Source organism: Anomaloglossus baeobatrachus, chromosome 10 (genome assembly GCF_048569485.1).
Source record: "Anomaloglossus baeobatrachus isolate aAnoBae1 chromosome 10, aAnoBae1.hap1, whole genome shotgun sequence".
Taxonomy (NCBI): Eukaryota; Metazoa; Chordata; class Amphibia; order Anura; family Aromobatidae; genus Anomaloglossus; species Anomaloglossus baeobatrachus.
The window spans coordinates 60,820,110-60,839,308 of NC_134362.1; the positions used below are offsets into that span (position 1 = coordinate 60,820,110).

The window sequence follows — 19,199 nt, forward strand, 5'->3', positions numbered from 1 at the left end:
GGGGTTCTTTATTTCAATAAAGATGGAGTCACTAATTGTGTTGTGTTTTATTTCTAATAAAAATATTTTTCTGTGTGTTGTGTTTTTTTTTTATCTTTACTAGAAATTCATGGTGGCCATGTCTAATATTGGCGTGACACCATGAATTTCGGGCTTAGGGCCAGCTATACAGCTAGCCCTAACCCCATTATTACCCAGCGAACCACCCGGCATCAGGGCAGCTGGAAGAGTTGGATACAGCGCCAGAAGATGGCGCTTCTATGAAAGCGCCATTTTCTGGGGTGGCTGCGGGACTGCAATTCACAGCGGGGGTGCCCAGAAAGCATGGGCACCCTGCACTGTGGATTCCAATCCCCAGCTGCCTAGTTGTACCCGGCTGGACTCAAAAATTGGGCGAAGCTCACGTCATTTTTTTTTTTAATTATTTCATGAAATTCATGAAATAATTAAAAAAAAAAAAAGGGCTTCCCTATATTTTTGGTTCCCAGCCGGGTACAAATAGGCAGCTGGGGGTTGGGGGCAGCCCGTACCTGCCTGCTGTACCCGGCTAGCATACAAAAATATGGCGAAGCCCACGTCATTTTTTTTGTTTGGGGGTGGGGCAAAGAAATCCTGCATACAGTCCTGGAAGGAGGATGCTGAGCCTTGTAGTTCGACAGCTGCTGTCTGCTCTCCTGCATACACTATTGGATGGAGGATGCTGAGCCTTGTAGTTCGACAGCTGCTGTCTGCTGTCCTGCATACACTATTGGATGGAGGATGCTGAGCCTTGTAGGTCTGCAGCTGCTGTCTGCTCTCCTGCATACACTATTGGATGGAGTATGCTGAGCCTTGTAGTTCTGCAGCTGTCTGCTCTTCTGCATACACTAGTGGAGAATGAAGAACACATTGAAGAAGGAAATGACATCAGACCTTTTTTTTTTGTTCACTGATAAAAAACGCATAAAGACGCAGTGAGCAAAAAAACGCCCCAAATTGCGGCAAAACGCATGCGTTTTTTGCCGCGTTTTTTTGGCGCGGGTGCGTTTTTGTGCGTTTTTTGCCACAAAAAACGCACAAAAACGCAGCGTCAAAAAAACGCAGTGTGTGAACCTAGCCTAAATTCATCGGAGGTGGCATGCACCTCTGAATCTAATGCATCTTATTCCTGCACACCCCTCATTAAAATTGGGGCCTTAGTATACAGAGGTCACACAACGAGAACTGACAAAATTGCCATACATGTTCTAATTATGGACATTCTGAAACAGAAAGTTGTGGATGGGTAAACGGTGCAATTAAACCCAAAGTCTGCTGCTTCAAAGGGAACCTGTCACCAGGTTTTTCCCATATGAGCTGTGGCCACCACCAGTGAGCCCTTATATACAGCATTCCAGAATACTGTATATAAGAGCCCAGGCCGTTCTGTATAATGTAAAAAACACCTTTATTATACTCACCTACGGGGCGGCCGGGTGCAATGGGGATTTCTGTTCTCAGTCCAGCACTTCCTCCCTTCCGTCGATCGCCATCCTCTTTCCCAGCTCCGTGTGGATGACGCGTTCTACATCATCCACACAGCGTCCTCCATTGCGCTCCTGCACACGTGCACTTCTCTCTGCCCGGCTGAGGGCAGAGCAAAGTATTGTGATGCGCAGGTGCAAAGAAAGGTCAAAGGCCCACGCATGCGCACTACAAGGCTTTGATCTTCCCAAATCACAGGTGGGCACCCTATGTATTGGCAGGAATACCCCTCACAAATTCACGGCATGTATTAACAATGTAAAGGGGCCATACCACCTTCTTATAAGCTTAAAAGGGTTCTCCACATCACACGAGCCTTTACAATCATAAACTCCATATTTGTATAATTTTCTTACTCAATGTACCTTATTTTAAGAAATAATTTCCTTTTCAGGCCAAGTTACAGAAACACATTCAGAACCCGAGTTCAGCTGAACTGATCCACTTTCTCTTTAACCCACTGGAAACGGTAATTGCTTTTATTACTGATCTAGAAATGTTAACGCCATGATTTTTATATATACGCCTTTAAATACTGTTCGTCCGTGGTTGTACATTTTCTTGGCATTTAAAGGGAATCTGTCAGCAAGTTTTTGTTACCTCCTCTGAGAGCAGCAAAGAAATCCTGAATCCAACGATGTATCACTTAGATTACTGCCTGCAGCCGTTCTGACACAGAGTTTTTAGATTTAGTATGTAGCAGAGCTGAGAGAGCTGCCCCTGCCCACACCAGGCTCTCTATAGAGATTGCACATTGACAGTGAGGTGTCAATCACAGGAGGGGGCATACTGGACTGCCGTGCAGGTGACATTATTGACCGAGCAATGATAAGTTCTGCTGCTTAAACAAGACAGGCTTCCCTGTATTCTCTGTGTTAGCCCTTGCAGCATGCTGTCTTCAGATTACATAGCAAAAACCTGCTGACAGATTCTCTTAAAGTACAAGGCTACATTTTATGTGCATTGTTCAACTAGATATTCATGAAAAAATAATTAGATGGGCATTCTGACACACAAATTGTTATGCAAAAAATAAAAAAAATTTTGTGTTTTTACCTAAACGAAAATGTATTAAAAAAAGTCACAACAGTTTGTAAAAAAAAAAAAAAAATGTGGCATTTTTTACAAGCAACAGAAATACTCAAATGTGTGAAGGAAGACTAGGAAACAATTTTGCATGTATTGACTAATTAAGTAAAAATATTGCACCTTGCAATCAGAATAGTTTTCGGCACACAAGAATATTATTCAATGAATCAGAATAGTAGAAGCTAAACAATAGTTAGTAGCCAGGCAAACTACTGGGATCACCAAAGCTTTCAGCCCAGAGACAAATATAAAGCTACAAAATGTAGACATAACTTGTAGTGAGACATGGTCACATGGCCTGTGCGCCATCATATCCGGCAATCTCTGAGTGGAAAATTCGAAATTCCTCCCCTACGGTTCTTTATACCATTGGGTTTAAGTATCACTCGCTTTGCTAACCCACAATCACTCACACATCAACCCCCCCTAAGGAAGTCAGATAAGTGACGAAACGCGCGTCGGGAAGAAGACATACGTGCTCAATTGACTCTGTATCAGGTTACCACACCGGTCATACTCTATCATTGTTTTGCTATAAATGCAGAATCTATATTGGCATTATTTTTGCTGACATCTTTCAATCATCAGGCTGACATTCCAGTAGCATCAGGCTCCTCATACATATACTCACACTGTGGAAATAATTACTATTTGAGGTTTTTATGTATTTATTTGGATTGTTATTTTTATCTACTTGATAATATATAGATTACCACCCAGCTATTTATTATCTTAAGTGGCCCTATATTTTCCATCTTATCCTGTATTGCCGTTTGTTTGAAAAACCCTGTCCTTTAATGCACTTTGACCCTAGTTACTGTAAAGGAAATTATTTTACTTTCATAAAATATATATTTTAATATTAATTAGATTGTTTTCCGTATCGTTTTGACTCTCATGAATAGAATTTCATTCTTTACTATCTCGTGGGAGTCTTCTTGAAATATTTAGAAAGTAAACATGAATTTGAGAATAGGGATCAAGCAAATGTCTATCTTCTTAACATGGTACGATCTACTTGATGTGGTGTCTTGTAGATAGTACAGAGCTCTGGAGGACCAGATTTAGGAAGAGCCATCACCTGTCCTCTCCTATCCAAGGAAGCCACCGACTTCCTGAGGGGTCATCTAACTCCAAAAGAAATGGTACTCTGGGAATCTTTGGGAGAACGATGGACTAAGCCAAGGTAAATGCAAAGAAGTATCATGTTAATATTTTTTACCTATATCAATGTAAAGATTTTTTTATTTCTGAGAATATCCAATAAACTCAGTTTTTATTGGTATAATCTTTAGTGTCAGTAACTAACTTTCCTATTTAACCTTTCAGGTCAGAATGGCCAAGGGAACCTATAATTCCACAATACATACCCAAATTCAATAGTGGATGGCTGCCTCCAATAGAAATCTTCCAAGGAGCATCTTGGGAGCTAGAAGTCATACACCCACAAGAGCCTGCTAAACTCATTGTCCTAGACGAGGTAGGTTATTCATTATTGTAAATTAGTTCCAGGATTTTTAAAACAAATGTGTCATGACGCGGACTTAGGAAGGTCTGGTGTGAAGCCAAACACACAACTTAACAGGGGTAATTCCCTGACAAACAAGGGGTACACCTGGGACACTTTCACAACGGTGAGCCCTAGCACTAGTGAGAGGTAAGATGGACACCTCCTTCACTTATCTGCCATTGTACCCTGCACTCCTAGCTAGTCCCTATACAGGTTCCTCACCTGTCGCCGAGCAGGAACCTGAAGCCCTGAATGACCCTACGTTAGTCCTGGCTAGGGAGTGGGTAGATAAGGATCACTAGTCCCACCATTGTGCTGAAACAACATACCAGGGAAGGAATTTAGACAGGGGGAAAACAACAACAGACTGCTGCAGTCAGACCCAAGACTACAGCCACCACAGGAACTTCAAGAGAGGGCCCAACTAGCTCTTTTCACCTCCAGGCCAAACATCCAAATGAAAGAGAGAATAACCGGCACCCTCTGCTGGTAGCAGAGGGCAAATAAAGGGACTGGGAGTGGTCCAAACCGGAAACACCTGAGATGGTAATGTGACTGCTTGCTGTTAGGAAATACAGACATTATCCTCTCTTCCCCAAAGGAAAGGGAATACATCTATATTGTCAAATCTCACAAGGGAAAATGAGACTGAGACCCAAAACTTGTCCCTAAACTCTTACAGTAGAGAGAGGACCATGACAAAATGTCCACTCACATCTCAATCAGAGAACCAAATTTTCCGATATGACCAGAAAAGAAGTATGTAGCATTACCACCATTAGAACATAGACCTCCGGCTATAAGTTTTTGCAGATTTTTAACACTACGACTTCATGTGATTGAGAAGTAAAGTTAGTTCTAACCTAAGGTGAGATTAGGATTTAAAATTCTGGAAAGTGGCTTTGAGAAGTGGTGACTTTGTCCTACTTTTTGCCATCAATCTTTGTGTCCGTCTCACCACAATGTGTTACGCTAGGTATGGGGAAGTACCAAGCGAACGGCGTAAGGGAAGAGGACCACTTCATCTATGGAAGGGGGAGATGATGATCCCTGACCAAACCTACAGCTGTTCCCTGGGGTTCCTCACCACCCCAGATAGGTTCCGCACCTATACGCCAAGCCGGATACCTGACCCTAGGTAACCCAGGTGCTGAGCCCTAAATAAGGAACAGGTGGGATGAGTGCTTCGTCAACCCCACTAAACGCTAAAGGAAGAAACAAGGAGAACACACAAGGGAAAAGGCATGAACTACTTATAAACAGATGACACAGGCAGGAGTTCAGCAAAGATACCACAGATGAGTACAAGCCACCTGCTTGCAACCAGAGCTAGAATTAACTGAATAATATCACCAGCACTATTTCAGGGAAGAAGGGAGTATTTAAGCACCAAGAGAATACTGATGATGAGTAGCTGGGTGGAAAGCGAGCTCCTGTCAGGTCCTAAAGGAGGAGAGATGAAAACCCAGCAGGAAAGCTACCTAGTACAATGAATACTGACAGCAGGAACAATAGAAAGTCAGGGAGCATTTTTCGCAGCCAAACGCTGTGACCTTCTATTGCCAGAAACCACATGACTGTCTGTCACCTGTGACACACCCATGATATTATGTAGGCAAAACTGAAGTTTTTCTTTAGGTCCTAAAACTCAAAATGCATTTTTTTACATGTAGACATCAGTTAGACTGAGTTCGCATATCCTGTAGTCATCCATTATGACGGATCGGTTACAAATCCGTTTGCAAAAAAGTTGTAACGGACGACTACAGGACATGTGAACATAACCTTAGACTAAATTTGTTAAAATATATAGGGAAATGGCAAAACCCAGTTGCATATTCCAAGGTGGAATTAAAGAGGAATGGCACAACACAGATAAGGAAACATGGTTCATTTTCGTCTTTTCATAAGAAACACACATATCTACTTAGTCAGGAAAGCTAGAAGGTTTGCAGATACCTGCCTCACCTTGCAGCTCTTTTTGATAAAGCTTTTCTTTCTCTTTTTTTGTAGCCACCAAAGCCAATGGAAAACCATGGACCCAGGAACAATGTAAGATAAAAAAACCTATTACATTATATTGTCATCTCCATTGTTAACCCTCCCAGAGATGATGATGCTGAAATGTCCTCATATTGTCTTTCAGTTTCCTCCTCCTAATGGTAATCCTTATAGGACACCATCATTCAAGCAACAGCCCCTTCCTGCAGAAATAAAGCCAGAGTATAGCACAAGCCCAAAACTCACAAGGTGAGTGGTAATAATTTGTTGTCTTATCAGCGTGTATGGCAACCAGCCAAGTATTTTGTGCCCCCTAACTTGTGGACCCTTAGGTCTCCTTGAGCCCCTTCCCATAGTCCAGAATCCATGTATTGCATTGTAAGAAAATAATCATACAACTTTGCCCCTTAATTCTTTAGTTTTTTTTACACATTTTGCTAAAGTCCAACATAAAATGTTAAAAATAGAAAGTCATATTGTAACGCTCATGGCTGGTGTAGTCGGAGCGAGTGGGGTTAGTGGACCCACTGGACCACAGGGGGGACCCGGATTACCCTTTAGTGGGAGAGGCTTAACTAAGCAACCACCGCAAGGCAGACAACAGGTAACACTCCCAGGGTAGTGACTGTGGCACCTGATCCCCAGGGCAGATGATGGACTCAGGAATAGCCGAGTACAGGTTGGGTGACTGAGGCAGGCTCGACAGGTGAGTATGGACAGGAATAATGGGCACGACAGGGGCATACAGGTATCGGAAGGTAGGTACTGGAGACGGACACAGGGATAACAGGACAGGAGTTCAGGACCTGACAACTAGCTAGGTAGCAGACTGAAAAACTAACTGACTAACTAGAAGCGTTACGCAGGCACCTCCCCTAATGGGAAGGTTCCCTAAATACATAGTGTCTCTCAACCATAGGCTCAGAGGCATTTTCTGGAACTATCACGCCAGCCGTTTAAGAGGAGGGCCAGTGTGCACATGTCTTAGGTGAACTCCCGGGAATCCTTCGCAGCATGTACAGGGTCCAGGAGGGGAGGTAGGCAGGAGAGTATGTGGGAGGGCGAGCGGCAGCCGGGGAAAACGGGACCCGACCAGGGCAGTTGTTACAATTTTTATGCAATATGTATTTATATTTATCTATATTTTATTACGCTATCCCTAACCCTAAACTTAGCCATAACACAAGCCCTCAGCTTAACACTGGTTAATAAAAATATAAAAAGATAAAAGAGTCTCTTAGCAATTGAATCATGTGTACTATCTTCATGTATTAACTGTTCAGCTTTTTATCTTGGTCGCTGCTTATGCAGAGTGTAGCAGCTGAACACATATGTTGTGCTCTGCATAGGCAGTGCTGGGTGGGCACACTGCACTAAGAGGAAGCAATGCTTGTCAGCACTACTCATTTAACGTTGGGGGGCAATGGTGGCCAAATTTTGCACTCCCAACACTTATGGCAACCATCTCTGTTACCAGCCCCTCATAAAATATCTAAAGTATATGTGTTTCTTAATAAACAGTTATGACGCACCAGTGCCGGCACAGCCACAGAAATGCGCCAAAATTCGCTACGATTTCACCGCTCGAAATGCCACTGAACTTTCAGTGCTGAGAGATGAAGTCCTGGAGGTAAGCATTGTCTATCATCACAGGTTTTATTAAAACAAATAAATACACCAAAATAAGCTCCATTGAGAATCCACATTTCTTAGAACTTTTACCCTTATTTTGTAGATTCTGGAGGACAATAAGCAGTGGTGGAAATTAAGAAACAGAATTGGGCAGGAGGGATATGTCCCATATAATATCCTAGATGTTGTGTCTACTGATGAAGCCGATCAATTAGACGGTCACAGTGTAAGTTTACCACCACAAAATAAATGTAATGACCATGCATCATTTACCAAAATGTTTTACTTATCTACATTGTACTCTTGTAGGCCGCAGCAGAAGGCTTTGATGGTCAAGACAATATGATACCCATAAGCTACTAAAATACCAAAATAATTGAACACATATTGAAGGGTTATCCCACATTTAACTCCTATCCACAACGTAGATGAAAAATGCATATTTGGTAGTGGTCCGGCCAATGGAACCCTCATGATCTAGAGAACGAGGGTTCCAAAGTCTTAAGGCATTGGTGCACCTGTGATCACCCCTCCATTCCATCCTACGGGAGCAGTACTGTGCATGTGTGACCATGACTGCCCCGTTCTTCTATCCATCCATTCCATGGATAGATATTAATTGTTCTTTCTTGTATACTTCAAGGTCTGCTTTGAATTTTACTGAAATATAGCCATGACTCTTCAAACCCCTAACTACCTATCGTGAAAAATCTTGTCTTCCTTGTAAAAAATGTTCCTTTAATTTCTTCAAAAAGTCATAAAAACCAGAGATATATACAAGCATACAGACATTTTATGTGTTTCAGAATGAAACGTCTTTATTCATAGCTGTTCATCTACTGTACCTTGACCCCTAGTAAGATCATAAAAGAACACTTTTACAGTCTTTAAGAAATCTAGCTTCAGTATATGGGATTCCTACCCAACAAGGACTTACCTCCAAATAATATCGAATTGTGCAGAGAAAGGTGAAATCTCATAATGGTTATTTTGTCAGTGAAGATATACTCTATTTTTACTGTATATTTTAAAACTGTCATGCTCAGACTGGTGAATGTCTGATGCACGGCGTGAGAGACGCACGGACCAACAACTGTCCGGTGCACGGCATAACACACAAGAATCATTGGAGATGTTAAGGGAGAGGAAAACCCTGATGATAGGGAGCGAGGGTTGGGACACCTCCTGACACTAACCAGTGTCTGTCCCCTAAAATATCCTACCATCCCTAAAAGGGTCCTTCCACCCTTCGCCATCATGTGTCTAGTCCCTAACTGTCCCACCACTCACCCTGTATAGTGCCAAGGCTGGAGAGTAGATGCCACCACTATGGTAAAATAACACAGTGGAAGGAACACATAGACAAAAGGATACACAACCAACTTTACAGCTGCAGCCAGACACCAGGGCTGCAGGCAACAGAGCTACAACCAAAGGCTCCAGCAGCAGCATGACGCCAGTGGCTACCAGATGCTTCATTTCTCCAAGGTGACTAGTTAAGAATGGAGATTCTATTACCGGCATCAGGTGATGGATCTTGTGACTATTTAAAGGAGACGGAAGTAGTCACAAACCGGTTTCACCTGAAGGGAAGCAAGGAAAATTACTTTAACTTTCGCTGCTCTAAAAGAAAGCAAATCACATTCAAAATCTAAAGTCTCACAAGGCAATGTGAGACTCCGGTCCCAAACCTATCACAAATCTCCTAATGATGGGAGACACTCATGACAAAAACATGAGTTTTTTTTTTTTTTTTTAGAAAATGTGTAATGTCTAAGGATGGGCAAAACCAAACTGTAAAGCTCGAGGTTTATACCGGACACTGGATGTCTGGGGCTTGGACACAAACATGGACTTTTAAAAAGTTTGTTAAAAGGCTGCAGCCAAAAAACAAGCTTTATTGCATGCGTTAGATGACTGTATGCTGCTGTAAACAATAAAGATTGAAAAAAAAATGATGTGGGCTCCCACCTATTTTTGATAACCAGTGCAGGTAAAACAGACAATAGTGGGCAGCAGCCCTCAGCTATCAGCTTTACCTTGGCTGGTTATTCCGGCAAACCCAGACTTCTACGGGTCCGCTCCCCTCTAGTAACATCCTATAAGAAATAATATTTAAATATATTACAATGAACAATTGTAACCTTATTTGCCCTTTTTTAATACATATCTGGTTTATGTTCAGGCTGCACCCAAGTACAAAGGAGAGACGAACTCCAGAGGTCCCGTTAGCCCAATATATAAGATTCCTGGTAGTTATGCTGGTGATAAGTGGGGGAGTGAGACGTCTGGATGGTCAAACAACAAGAAGGAGCGTAAGTTTCTCGCAGATCTTTTATGTATGTCTTTAATAGGGTGAATTAAGTCTTCTGGGAGAAATCTGGAGATAACAAATTTCTGGCAAACATATTCCATGTGTATTCGTCTTGAAACTGGGTTGTTGGACTCATGGAATTGTGTGATTGTGCACGGAAGCTCATGGCTTTACATAGGTGTTATCAATTCCATTCAGTCTTTGCAGTAATGGACTGTCAATCACTAGGTGTTGGCAATAGATAACAGGTCTGTTGTTGTTCTTACAGAGATAATTCACAATATGGATGACCTGAACAATGAACTCCTGCAAAAGCTGACAACACAGCAGGCACCGAAAAGGAACTTTGCTGTACCAAAAGCTCAGCAAGTGCACGTACCATTAACTTTTGATTCAGAGCCGGATGAAGTCAAAGCTTGGCTCGACGCCAAGGGCTTTAGTCAAGGGTAAGTAGGACTCCTGCTCTCCCCTTAGCATGGTCTTCGCCATCATATCCCCTACGTCTATACATTACTACCTCTCTGACAGTAGGGCGTTACTCACAAACAGCAGCCCTCATCAGGGGCCTACACTCACTTTCCTCCTACTGAAGCCCCTAGATTCCCCTCTCATTGCACCCACAAAGCATGGGGCCACCAAAAGTGCCCCACAAACACTGTACAATACCCCCACAGAGAATTCCTCTACAGTATCCTCCACACAGTATAATGACCCTACTGTGCCCACCCTCAATTAACCCGGAAAAGTATGGTGACCCCAACACAGTATAATCACCAACTGTGACCCCCACATGGCAAGCTATGCAGTAAATTAGGCCTACATACAGTACACCTCTTGACACTGTATAATGCTCTCCGCACAGTATGATGGACCCCACAAAACCTTCACACTGTATAATTGCTTGCAAACAGTATAATGGTCCCCTTCATAGCCCTTCATAAAGTATAAAGGCTCCCTCATAACCCTCCAAATAGTAAAATGGCCTTCACATACCCTATTAAATATTATACTGGCTCCCACATAGTCTTCTATGTAGTATAATGGGACCCCCATAGCCCACTATAAAGTATAATACACCCCCATAGTCCTCTATATAAAATAATGCACAGACAATAGTCCTCCATGTAGTATAATGGGCCCCCCATAGCCCACCATAAAGTATAATACACCCCCCATAATCTGCTATATAAAATAATGCACACCCCATAGTCCTCCATGTAGTATAATTTACCCATATAGTCCTCTATATAAAATAATGCACACCCCATAGTTCTCCATGTAGTATAATGGGACCCCCATAGCCCACCATAAAGTATAATACACCCCCCATAGTCCTCTATATAAAATAATGCACACCCCATAGTCCTCCATGTAGTATCAATTACCCCCATAGTCCTCTATATAAAATAATGCACAGACAATAGTCCTCCATGTAGTATAATTTACCCACATAGTCCTCTATATAAAATAATGCACACCCCATAGTTCTCCATGTAGTATAATGGGACCCCCATAGCCCACCATAAAGTATAATACACCCCCCATAGTCCTCTATATAAAATAATGCACACCCCATAGTCCTCCATGTAGTATCAATTACCCCCATAGTCCTCTATATAAAATAATGCACAGCCAATAGTCCTCCATGTAGTATAATTTACCCCCATAGTCCTCTATATAAAATAATGCACACCCCATAGTTCTCCATGTAGTATAATGGGACCCCCATAGCCCACCATAAAGTATAATACACCCCCCATAATCCGCTATATAAAATAATGCACACCCCATAGTCCTCCATGTAGTATAATTTACCCCCATAGTCCTCTATATAAAATAATGCACACCCCATAGTTCTACATATATTATAATGGATCCCATAGTCCTCCATATAATATAATGCACACCCCAAAGTCCTCCATGTAGTATAATGCGCACCTCATAGTCCTTCATATAATATAATACACACCCCATAGTTCTACATATATTATAATGGATCCCATAGTCCTCCATATAATATAATGCACACCCCATAGTCCTCCATATAGTATAATGGGCCCCATAGTCCTCCATATAATATAATGCACCCCTATTGTCATACATAAAATATAATGCACAACATAGTCCTCCATATAATATAATGCGCACAGCATAGTCATCCACATAGTATAATGGGCACCCCATAGTGCTACATATAGTATAATGCACCCCATATTCCTCCATATAGAATATAAATAAATACTCACCTCCCATCGTTCCTCCACTGCTCTTGTCTCTGTGGCAAGAGGTCTTCAGCTCTGCTCATCTCAGCACAGCGAGCGCGCTATGCCGAGATGTCAGCCTCCAAGGGAGAATGATGGAGGAGGGAGCGTCACAGAGTTCTCCCTTTTTCATAATTATTTTCAACTGCATCAGCATCGAGGGGCCCCAACTCACGGGCCCCCGAGCATCTGCGTGGTCTGCTGGCATTGGTGGTTCTCACTAACCACTTCTGTCTATGCATTGTACATTGAGACATTCATTTGAATGGTCAGCATGTACTACTAAGCTTCACCTACAGAGGCCGCCAGCACTCAATGGTAATAACTAGGGATGGGCGAACTAAGACTGTAAAAGTGTTTTAAAAGTGTAAAAGTGAACTCTGACTTTTTATTTACTTTGATGTAGGGGCTGAAACCATAATTTCAGCGATGTGTCACTTATTAGTCTGCATGCTGTCATTTTGATGCAATCACTGTTTTCTCTTCTGTAGATCTAGCAGTGCTCTGAATACTGAGCTGTGTATAACCCCACCCATGCCACTGATGGACAGCTTTCTGTGTACACTGAACATTTACAAAAAGTTGCTAATCAGTGGTGGGAGCTGGGTTACACCACGTCCTGTAGTGATAATCTCCTGCTGATAAAACACTGATTTCATTGGATCACGAACACACATCACTGGAATCAGGGTCTCTGCCCCTACATGATGTTGCTCTCATAATACCGAACAATCAACAGGCTGACAGATTCCCTTTACGTTAAACAGTTTGTGCAAAGGCTTGCATAAAAGATCTATTAAGGGCTGTCAGTAATGCAAGTACAGTCTCTTTACACCCCGCTGACCAATTGTTGATCCAATCAGGATTACATTTCATTTACTGGAAAGAATAGTGTCACACACCATGATAAGGAGATGCCTAATAATGTGATCACTTTCTATAGGAGCCAGTAATGGTCATTCTATAGTGGTATGTAACTGTCATGGACACTGTCCCTTCTCTATAGGACCGCAGGACAGCTGGGCATATTAACCGGAGTACAAATATTCTCTCTCAATAAAGAAGAGCTGAAGAGAGTTTGTGGAGAAGAAGGTGCAAGAGTCTACAGTCAGCTGGCCGTGCAAAAGTCTCAATTAGAGGTAAATACAATCATTTTTAAAGATTTACCCTCATTGTAATGATGGCGAGTCGGCTACCTTACATTATACCCATGACCATGACTCTGAGCACACAATATACCCAAGAAGGATGGCCAGACACAACAAGGAAAGAAATGAAGGCATAACAAGCATGGTGATGTCACACTACAGGGATAATACACACAGTGATGTCACAGTACAGGGATAATACACACAGCAATGTCACAGTACAGGGATAATACACACAGTGATGTCACAGTACAGGGATAATACACACAGTGATGTCACAGTACAGGGGTAATACACACAGTGATGTCACAGTACAGGGATAATACACACAGTGATGTCACAGTACAGGGATAATACACACAGGGATGTCACAGTACAGGGATAATACACACAGTGATGTCACAGTACAGGGGTAATACACACAGTGATGTCACAGTACGGGGATAATACACACAGTGATGTCACAGTACGGGGATAATACACACAGTGATGTCACAGTACAGGGGTAATACACACAGTGATGTCACAGTATGGGGATAATACACACAGTGATGTCACAGTACAGGGATAATGCACACAGTGATGTCACAATACAGGGATAACACACACAGTGATGTCACAGTACAGGGATAATACACACAGTGATGTCACAGTACAGGGATAATACACACAGTGATGTCACAGTACAGGGGTAATACACACAGTGATGTCACAGTATGGGGATAATACACACAGTGATGTCACAGTACAGGGATAATACACACAGTGATGTCACAGTATGGGGGATAATACACACAGTGATGTCACAGTACAGGGATAATACCCACAGTGATGTCACAGTACAGGGATAATACCCACAGTGATGTCACAGTACAGGGATAATACCCACAGTGATGTCACAGTACAGGGATAATACCCACAGTGATGTCACAGTATGGGGATAATACACACAGTGATGTCACAGTACAGGGATAATACACACAGTGATGTCACAGTACAGGGATAATACCCACAGTGATGTCACAGTACAGGGATAATACCCACAGTGATGTCACAGTACAGGGATAATACCCACAGTGATGTCACAGTATGGGGATAATACACACAGTGATGTCACAGTACGGGGATAATACACACAGTGATGTCACAGTACAGGGATAATACCCACAGCGATGTCACAGTACAGGGATAATACCCACAGTGATGTCACAGTACAGGGATAATACCCACAGTGATGTCACAGTACGGGGATAATACACACAGTGATGTCACAGTATGGGGATAATACACACAGTGATGTCACAGTACAGGGATAATACACACAGTGATGTCACAGTATGGGGGATAATACACACAGTGATGTCACAGTACAGGGATAATACACACAGTGATGTCACAGTACAGGGATAATACACACAGTGATGTCACAGTATGGGGGATAATACACACAGTGATGTCACAGTACAGGGATAATACCCACAGTGATGTCACAGTACAGGGATAATACCCACAGTGATGTCACAGTACAGGGATAATACCCACAGTGATGTCACAGTACGGGGATAATACCCACAGTGATGTCACAGTATGGGGATAATACACACAGTGATGTCACAGTACAGGGATAATACACACAGTGATGTCACAGTACAGGGATAATACACACAGTGATGTCACAGTACAGGGATAATACCCACAGTGATGTCACAGTACAGGGGTAATACACACAGTGATGTCACAGTACAGGGATAATACACACAGTGATGTCACAGTATGGGGATAATACACACAGTGATGTCACAGTACAGGGATAATACCCACAGTGATGTCACAGTACAGGGGTAATACACACAGTGATGTCACAGTACAGGGATAATACACACAGTGATGTCACAGTACAGGGATAATACCCAGAGTGATGTCACAGTACAGGGATAATACACACAGTGATGTCACAGTACAGGGATAATACCCACAGTGATGTCACAGTACAGGGGTAATACACACAGTGATGTCACAGTACAGGGATAATACACACAGTGATGTCACAGTATGGGGATAATACACACAGTGATGTCACAGTACAGGGATAATACCCACAGTGATGTCACAGTACAGGGGTAATACACACAGTGATGTCACAGTACAGGGATAATACACACAGTGATGTCACAGTACAGGGATAATACCCAGAGTGATGTCACAGTACAGGGATAATACACACAGTGATGTCACAGTACAGGGATAATACCCACAGTGATGTCACAGTACAGGGGTAATACACCCAGTGATGTCACAGTACAGGGATAATACACACAGTGATGTCACAGTATGGGGATAATACACACAGTGATGTCACAGTATAGATATAATACCACTGACGGCTGGATCAGTTTTTCTTAATCCTTTGTGACCTTTTTTCTCTTGCAGAGAAGTCAGGGTGAATCAGAACTTCAGGAAATCATGAAACGACGTCAAGAGAAGGCTGAGAGCAACTAGCAGGACGTCTCCCCTTTACGTTTCTCTACCCACGTCGCCTTGCAAAATTACTCGCTGCAGATATTTATGCCTCCGGCTGTATAAGGTTTATGGTTTGATACTGATAACTTGTTAAAGCAAGAGACAGAAGAAGCGGACCTCAGCAGGAAACATATATAAATGTATACATAGATGCGCAGCACGGTTTATCACGCCCTCTAGTGGGAAATGTGGTGCATTGCAGAAGTTTCACCACCAAACACCATTGCCTGTAATCATTTGTCAGTAGCAGAACCTGCTAGAGGATATCTGCATGTATGTATAGATATATATAATACGCATATATTTATGTTTGTATATCTCACGGATATATTTCATCTCTAGAACACTTTGCTTTCTTCGCTGCCTATGAGGCCAACTGTCCTGCTAGGAGTTAAAGGGTAAATAGGGAAGAGAGCAATAAGTATTGCATGAAAGTATTATTTTTTTATGTATGTACTTTTATTTTATTTTATTTTTTGCCGAGACGGTAAAGTCAGTCTTACCATCTTTGCAAGGCATGTTGGAAAATCTCCATTCCACTGGAAATGAAGGGCACATAGTTGGTCGTATCATTCAGCAGATTAATGAAAAATATCCCTTATTTTGCTCATTTTCTTCCATGCACATAATAGCATAAGATGCTGCTACAGAGGAGGGTTTTGCTTGGACTAGGCAGAACTAATGAAATCTTATATTGGAAATAAAAAGGAATATCGTGATATAGAATACATAACGCATAAGAAATTTCACACTTGTGTACCAAATATATATATATATTTTTTTTTCTTATCAATAACTCAATTGTAGCTGAACTAAGTGGACATTTTCCGGTCAACAATCCAATAAAACTAATCTGATGATTTTTGTTTTTTATTTTTTTTTTTTATTATTATTATTAATCAGTTATGGTTTTGAGGTGTATTCTGTTCCATTTGATCATATAAACTGTATGCAGTCAGCTCCTTAGCTCCCTCTGGTGGTGGCTGCAGTTAGAGTCTAATTTAAAGTGCACTTGTTGGCTCAGGTTACTTTTCAGGATAATTTGTTGTGTGTGTACACGAGGAATGACACAATTTGTAACTATTATGTATACTTCCTAGAAGCTACAGCACGATCTGCCTGTTTCTGCCTCTCTATACTGTATGCAGTCAGCTCTTTAGCTCCATCTGGTGCTGACTGCAGTTAGAATTTAATGCTATTATTATTATGTAACTTGTATCCTGAATTTTCACCAGTTTTCCCCTCTGCAGGATCTGTCTAATTTTTGGTTGTCTCTGAGCTAGTGGGTGGAGACTAGCTGCTCTGATGTCTCCCATACACAGTACACAGATAGGTGGATTTCTGTTTTTCTTTCCATGTTGCACAAAGACATTATAAAACAATACTGACCTGTGTAGCTGTGAATCAAGCACTAAAAGCTGCAGCACAATCTGCCTGTGTCTGCCTCTCTAAACTGTATGCAGTCAGCTCCTTAGCTCCCTCTGGTGGTGGCTGCAGTTAGAATCTGATGCTATTATTATTATGTAATTTGTATCCTGTATTTTCACCAGTTTTCCCCTCTCAGCAAGGATCTATGTCTAATTTTCGATTGTCTCTGAGCTAGTGGGTGGAGACTAGCTGCTCTGATGTCTCCCATACACACTACACAGATTGATTTCTGTTTTTCTTTCCACGTTGCATACAGACATTGTAAAACAGCACTGACCTGTGTAGCTGTGAATGCAGCACTAAAGTGAAATATATCTCCTAGAAGCTGCAGCACCATCTGCCTGTGTCTGCCTCTCTAAACTGTATGCAGTCAGCTCCTTAGCTCCCTCTGGTGGTGGCTGCAGTTAGAATCTGATGCTATTATTATGTAACTTGTATCCTGTATTTTCACCAGTTTTCCCCTCTCTGCAGGATCTATGTCTAATTTTCAGTTATCTCTGAGCTAGTGGGTGGAGACTAGCTGCTCGGATGTCTCCCATACACAGTACACAGATAGGTGTATTTCTGGTTTTTTTTTCCCTGTTGCACAAATACATTATAAAACAGTACTGGGCTGTGTAGCTGTGAATCCAGCACGATTTGCCTGTCTCTCTCAATTTGCTCCTTAGTTCTCCTTCCCAATTTCTTCTACATATAAACTTCAATATGCTGTGCAACCTGACATATCCCTGTGCTGGCACTCCTTCTTCCCAAAATGAGTTGGGTTGTTTGTTTTTTTTAGAGTGGAAGATGAGTTAAAGAAGCAGAGGAGAGGGTAAGAGTGGGCTCATAAGTGGAGATAGAAGCTAAATTCTCATAGGAGATGTTCTACAAAGATTTTTATGTAAAGTTTGTGTCTATTACAACTAAAATAAATATAGCGCACTATACCAGTCGATACAATCTTATCACTTTATGTTCAGTACTGAGCTGTGTAGCTGTGAATCCAGTACTAAAGGGAAATAAAATTCCTAGAAGCTGCAGCAAGATCTGCCTGTGTCTGCCTCTCTCTCACTGTGCTGCACGCTCCTCGGCTCTGCTTCCCCCTCTCTTCTACATATAAATTTCAATGTTCTCCATAACCTAACATATTCCTGTGCAGGCAGGCCTTCTTGACAAAACGGATCTGGGCTGGGGTTTTTGGAAGATGAGTTAAAGAGGCACAAGAGAGGGGAAGAGGTGGCTCATAAGTGCAGATAGAAGCTAAATTCTCTTAGGAGATGTTCTACAAAGTTTTTTATACTATTGATTTATGCAAAGTTTGTGTTTATTGCAACTGAAATACATATAGAACACTATACCAAATGATACAATCTTATCACTTTATATTCTTGTTAACAAGGTTAGCGGAATCTATAATGTATAGAGAAAAAAAAGATTATCATTAGGTTAAACGGTAATCTCATCAGTAAAACTAGAAGGACAGCTTTAAAAAAGAATAAAAAATATTTTATATATATATATATATATATATATATATATATATTTATTTATTTATTATTAACCAAATTGCTCTTCGGTTTCGCCAACTAAAGTATACCGCTACTGTAAAATAATAATAATAAAAAATTAAAAACAGTGACAAAAAAGAGAAATTATATAAATAGTGACTTAAGCTCCAAAAATATTCTAAATGACTTAGAGCTCTTTGATCAATTAATATTCTCTCGCTGATAAGAAACACGACTTTGCCTATAACGTGAATATTTTGTGTGCGTGTGAGTGTGTATTCCAGGTATAAAATGTATGAGAAA

General features: G+C 41.6%; 1 protein-coding gene across 2 annotated transcripts in view; it reads left to right on the top strand.

Moving 5' to 3' along the window:
* The window catches only part of EPS8L2 (EPS8 signaling adaptor L2), a 186,566-nt gene extending 168,225 nt beyond the window's left edge, over positions 1–18,341 (top strand). For both annotated transcript variants that reach the window (XM_075326874.1, XM_075326875.1), the window contains 11 exons: positions 1,898–1,972; positions 3,630–3,778; positions 3,922–4,072; positions 6,116–6,154; positions 6,249–6,352; positions 7,625–7,733; positions 7,839–7,961; positions 9,921–10,050; positions 10,318–10,495; positions 13,317–13,449; positions 15,889–18,341. In XM_075326874.1, the coding sequence (XP_075182989.1) occupies positions 1,898–1,972; positions 3,630–3,778; positions 3,922–4,072; positions 6,116–6,154; positions 6,249–6,352; positions 7,625–7,733; positions 7,839–7,961; positions 9,921–10,050; positions 10,318–10,495; positions 13,317–13,449; positions 15,889–15,957 (1,260 nt within the window). In that variant the 3' untranslated portion in view covers positions 15,958–18,341. The remainder of the gene's footprint in view (positions 1–1,897; positions 1,973–3,629; positions 3,779–3,921; positions 4,073–6,115; positions 6,155–6,248; positions 6,353–7,624; positions 7,734–7,838; positions 7,962–9,920; positions 10,051–10,317; positions 10,496–13,316; positions 13,450–15,888) is intronic.
* The last annotated feature ends 858 nt before the right edge of the window (positions 18,342–19,199 follow it).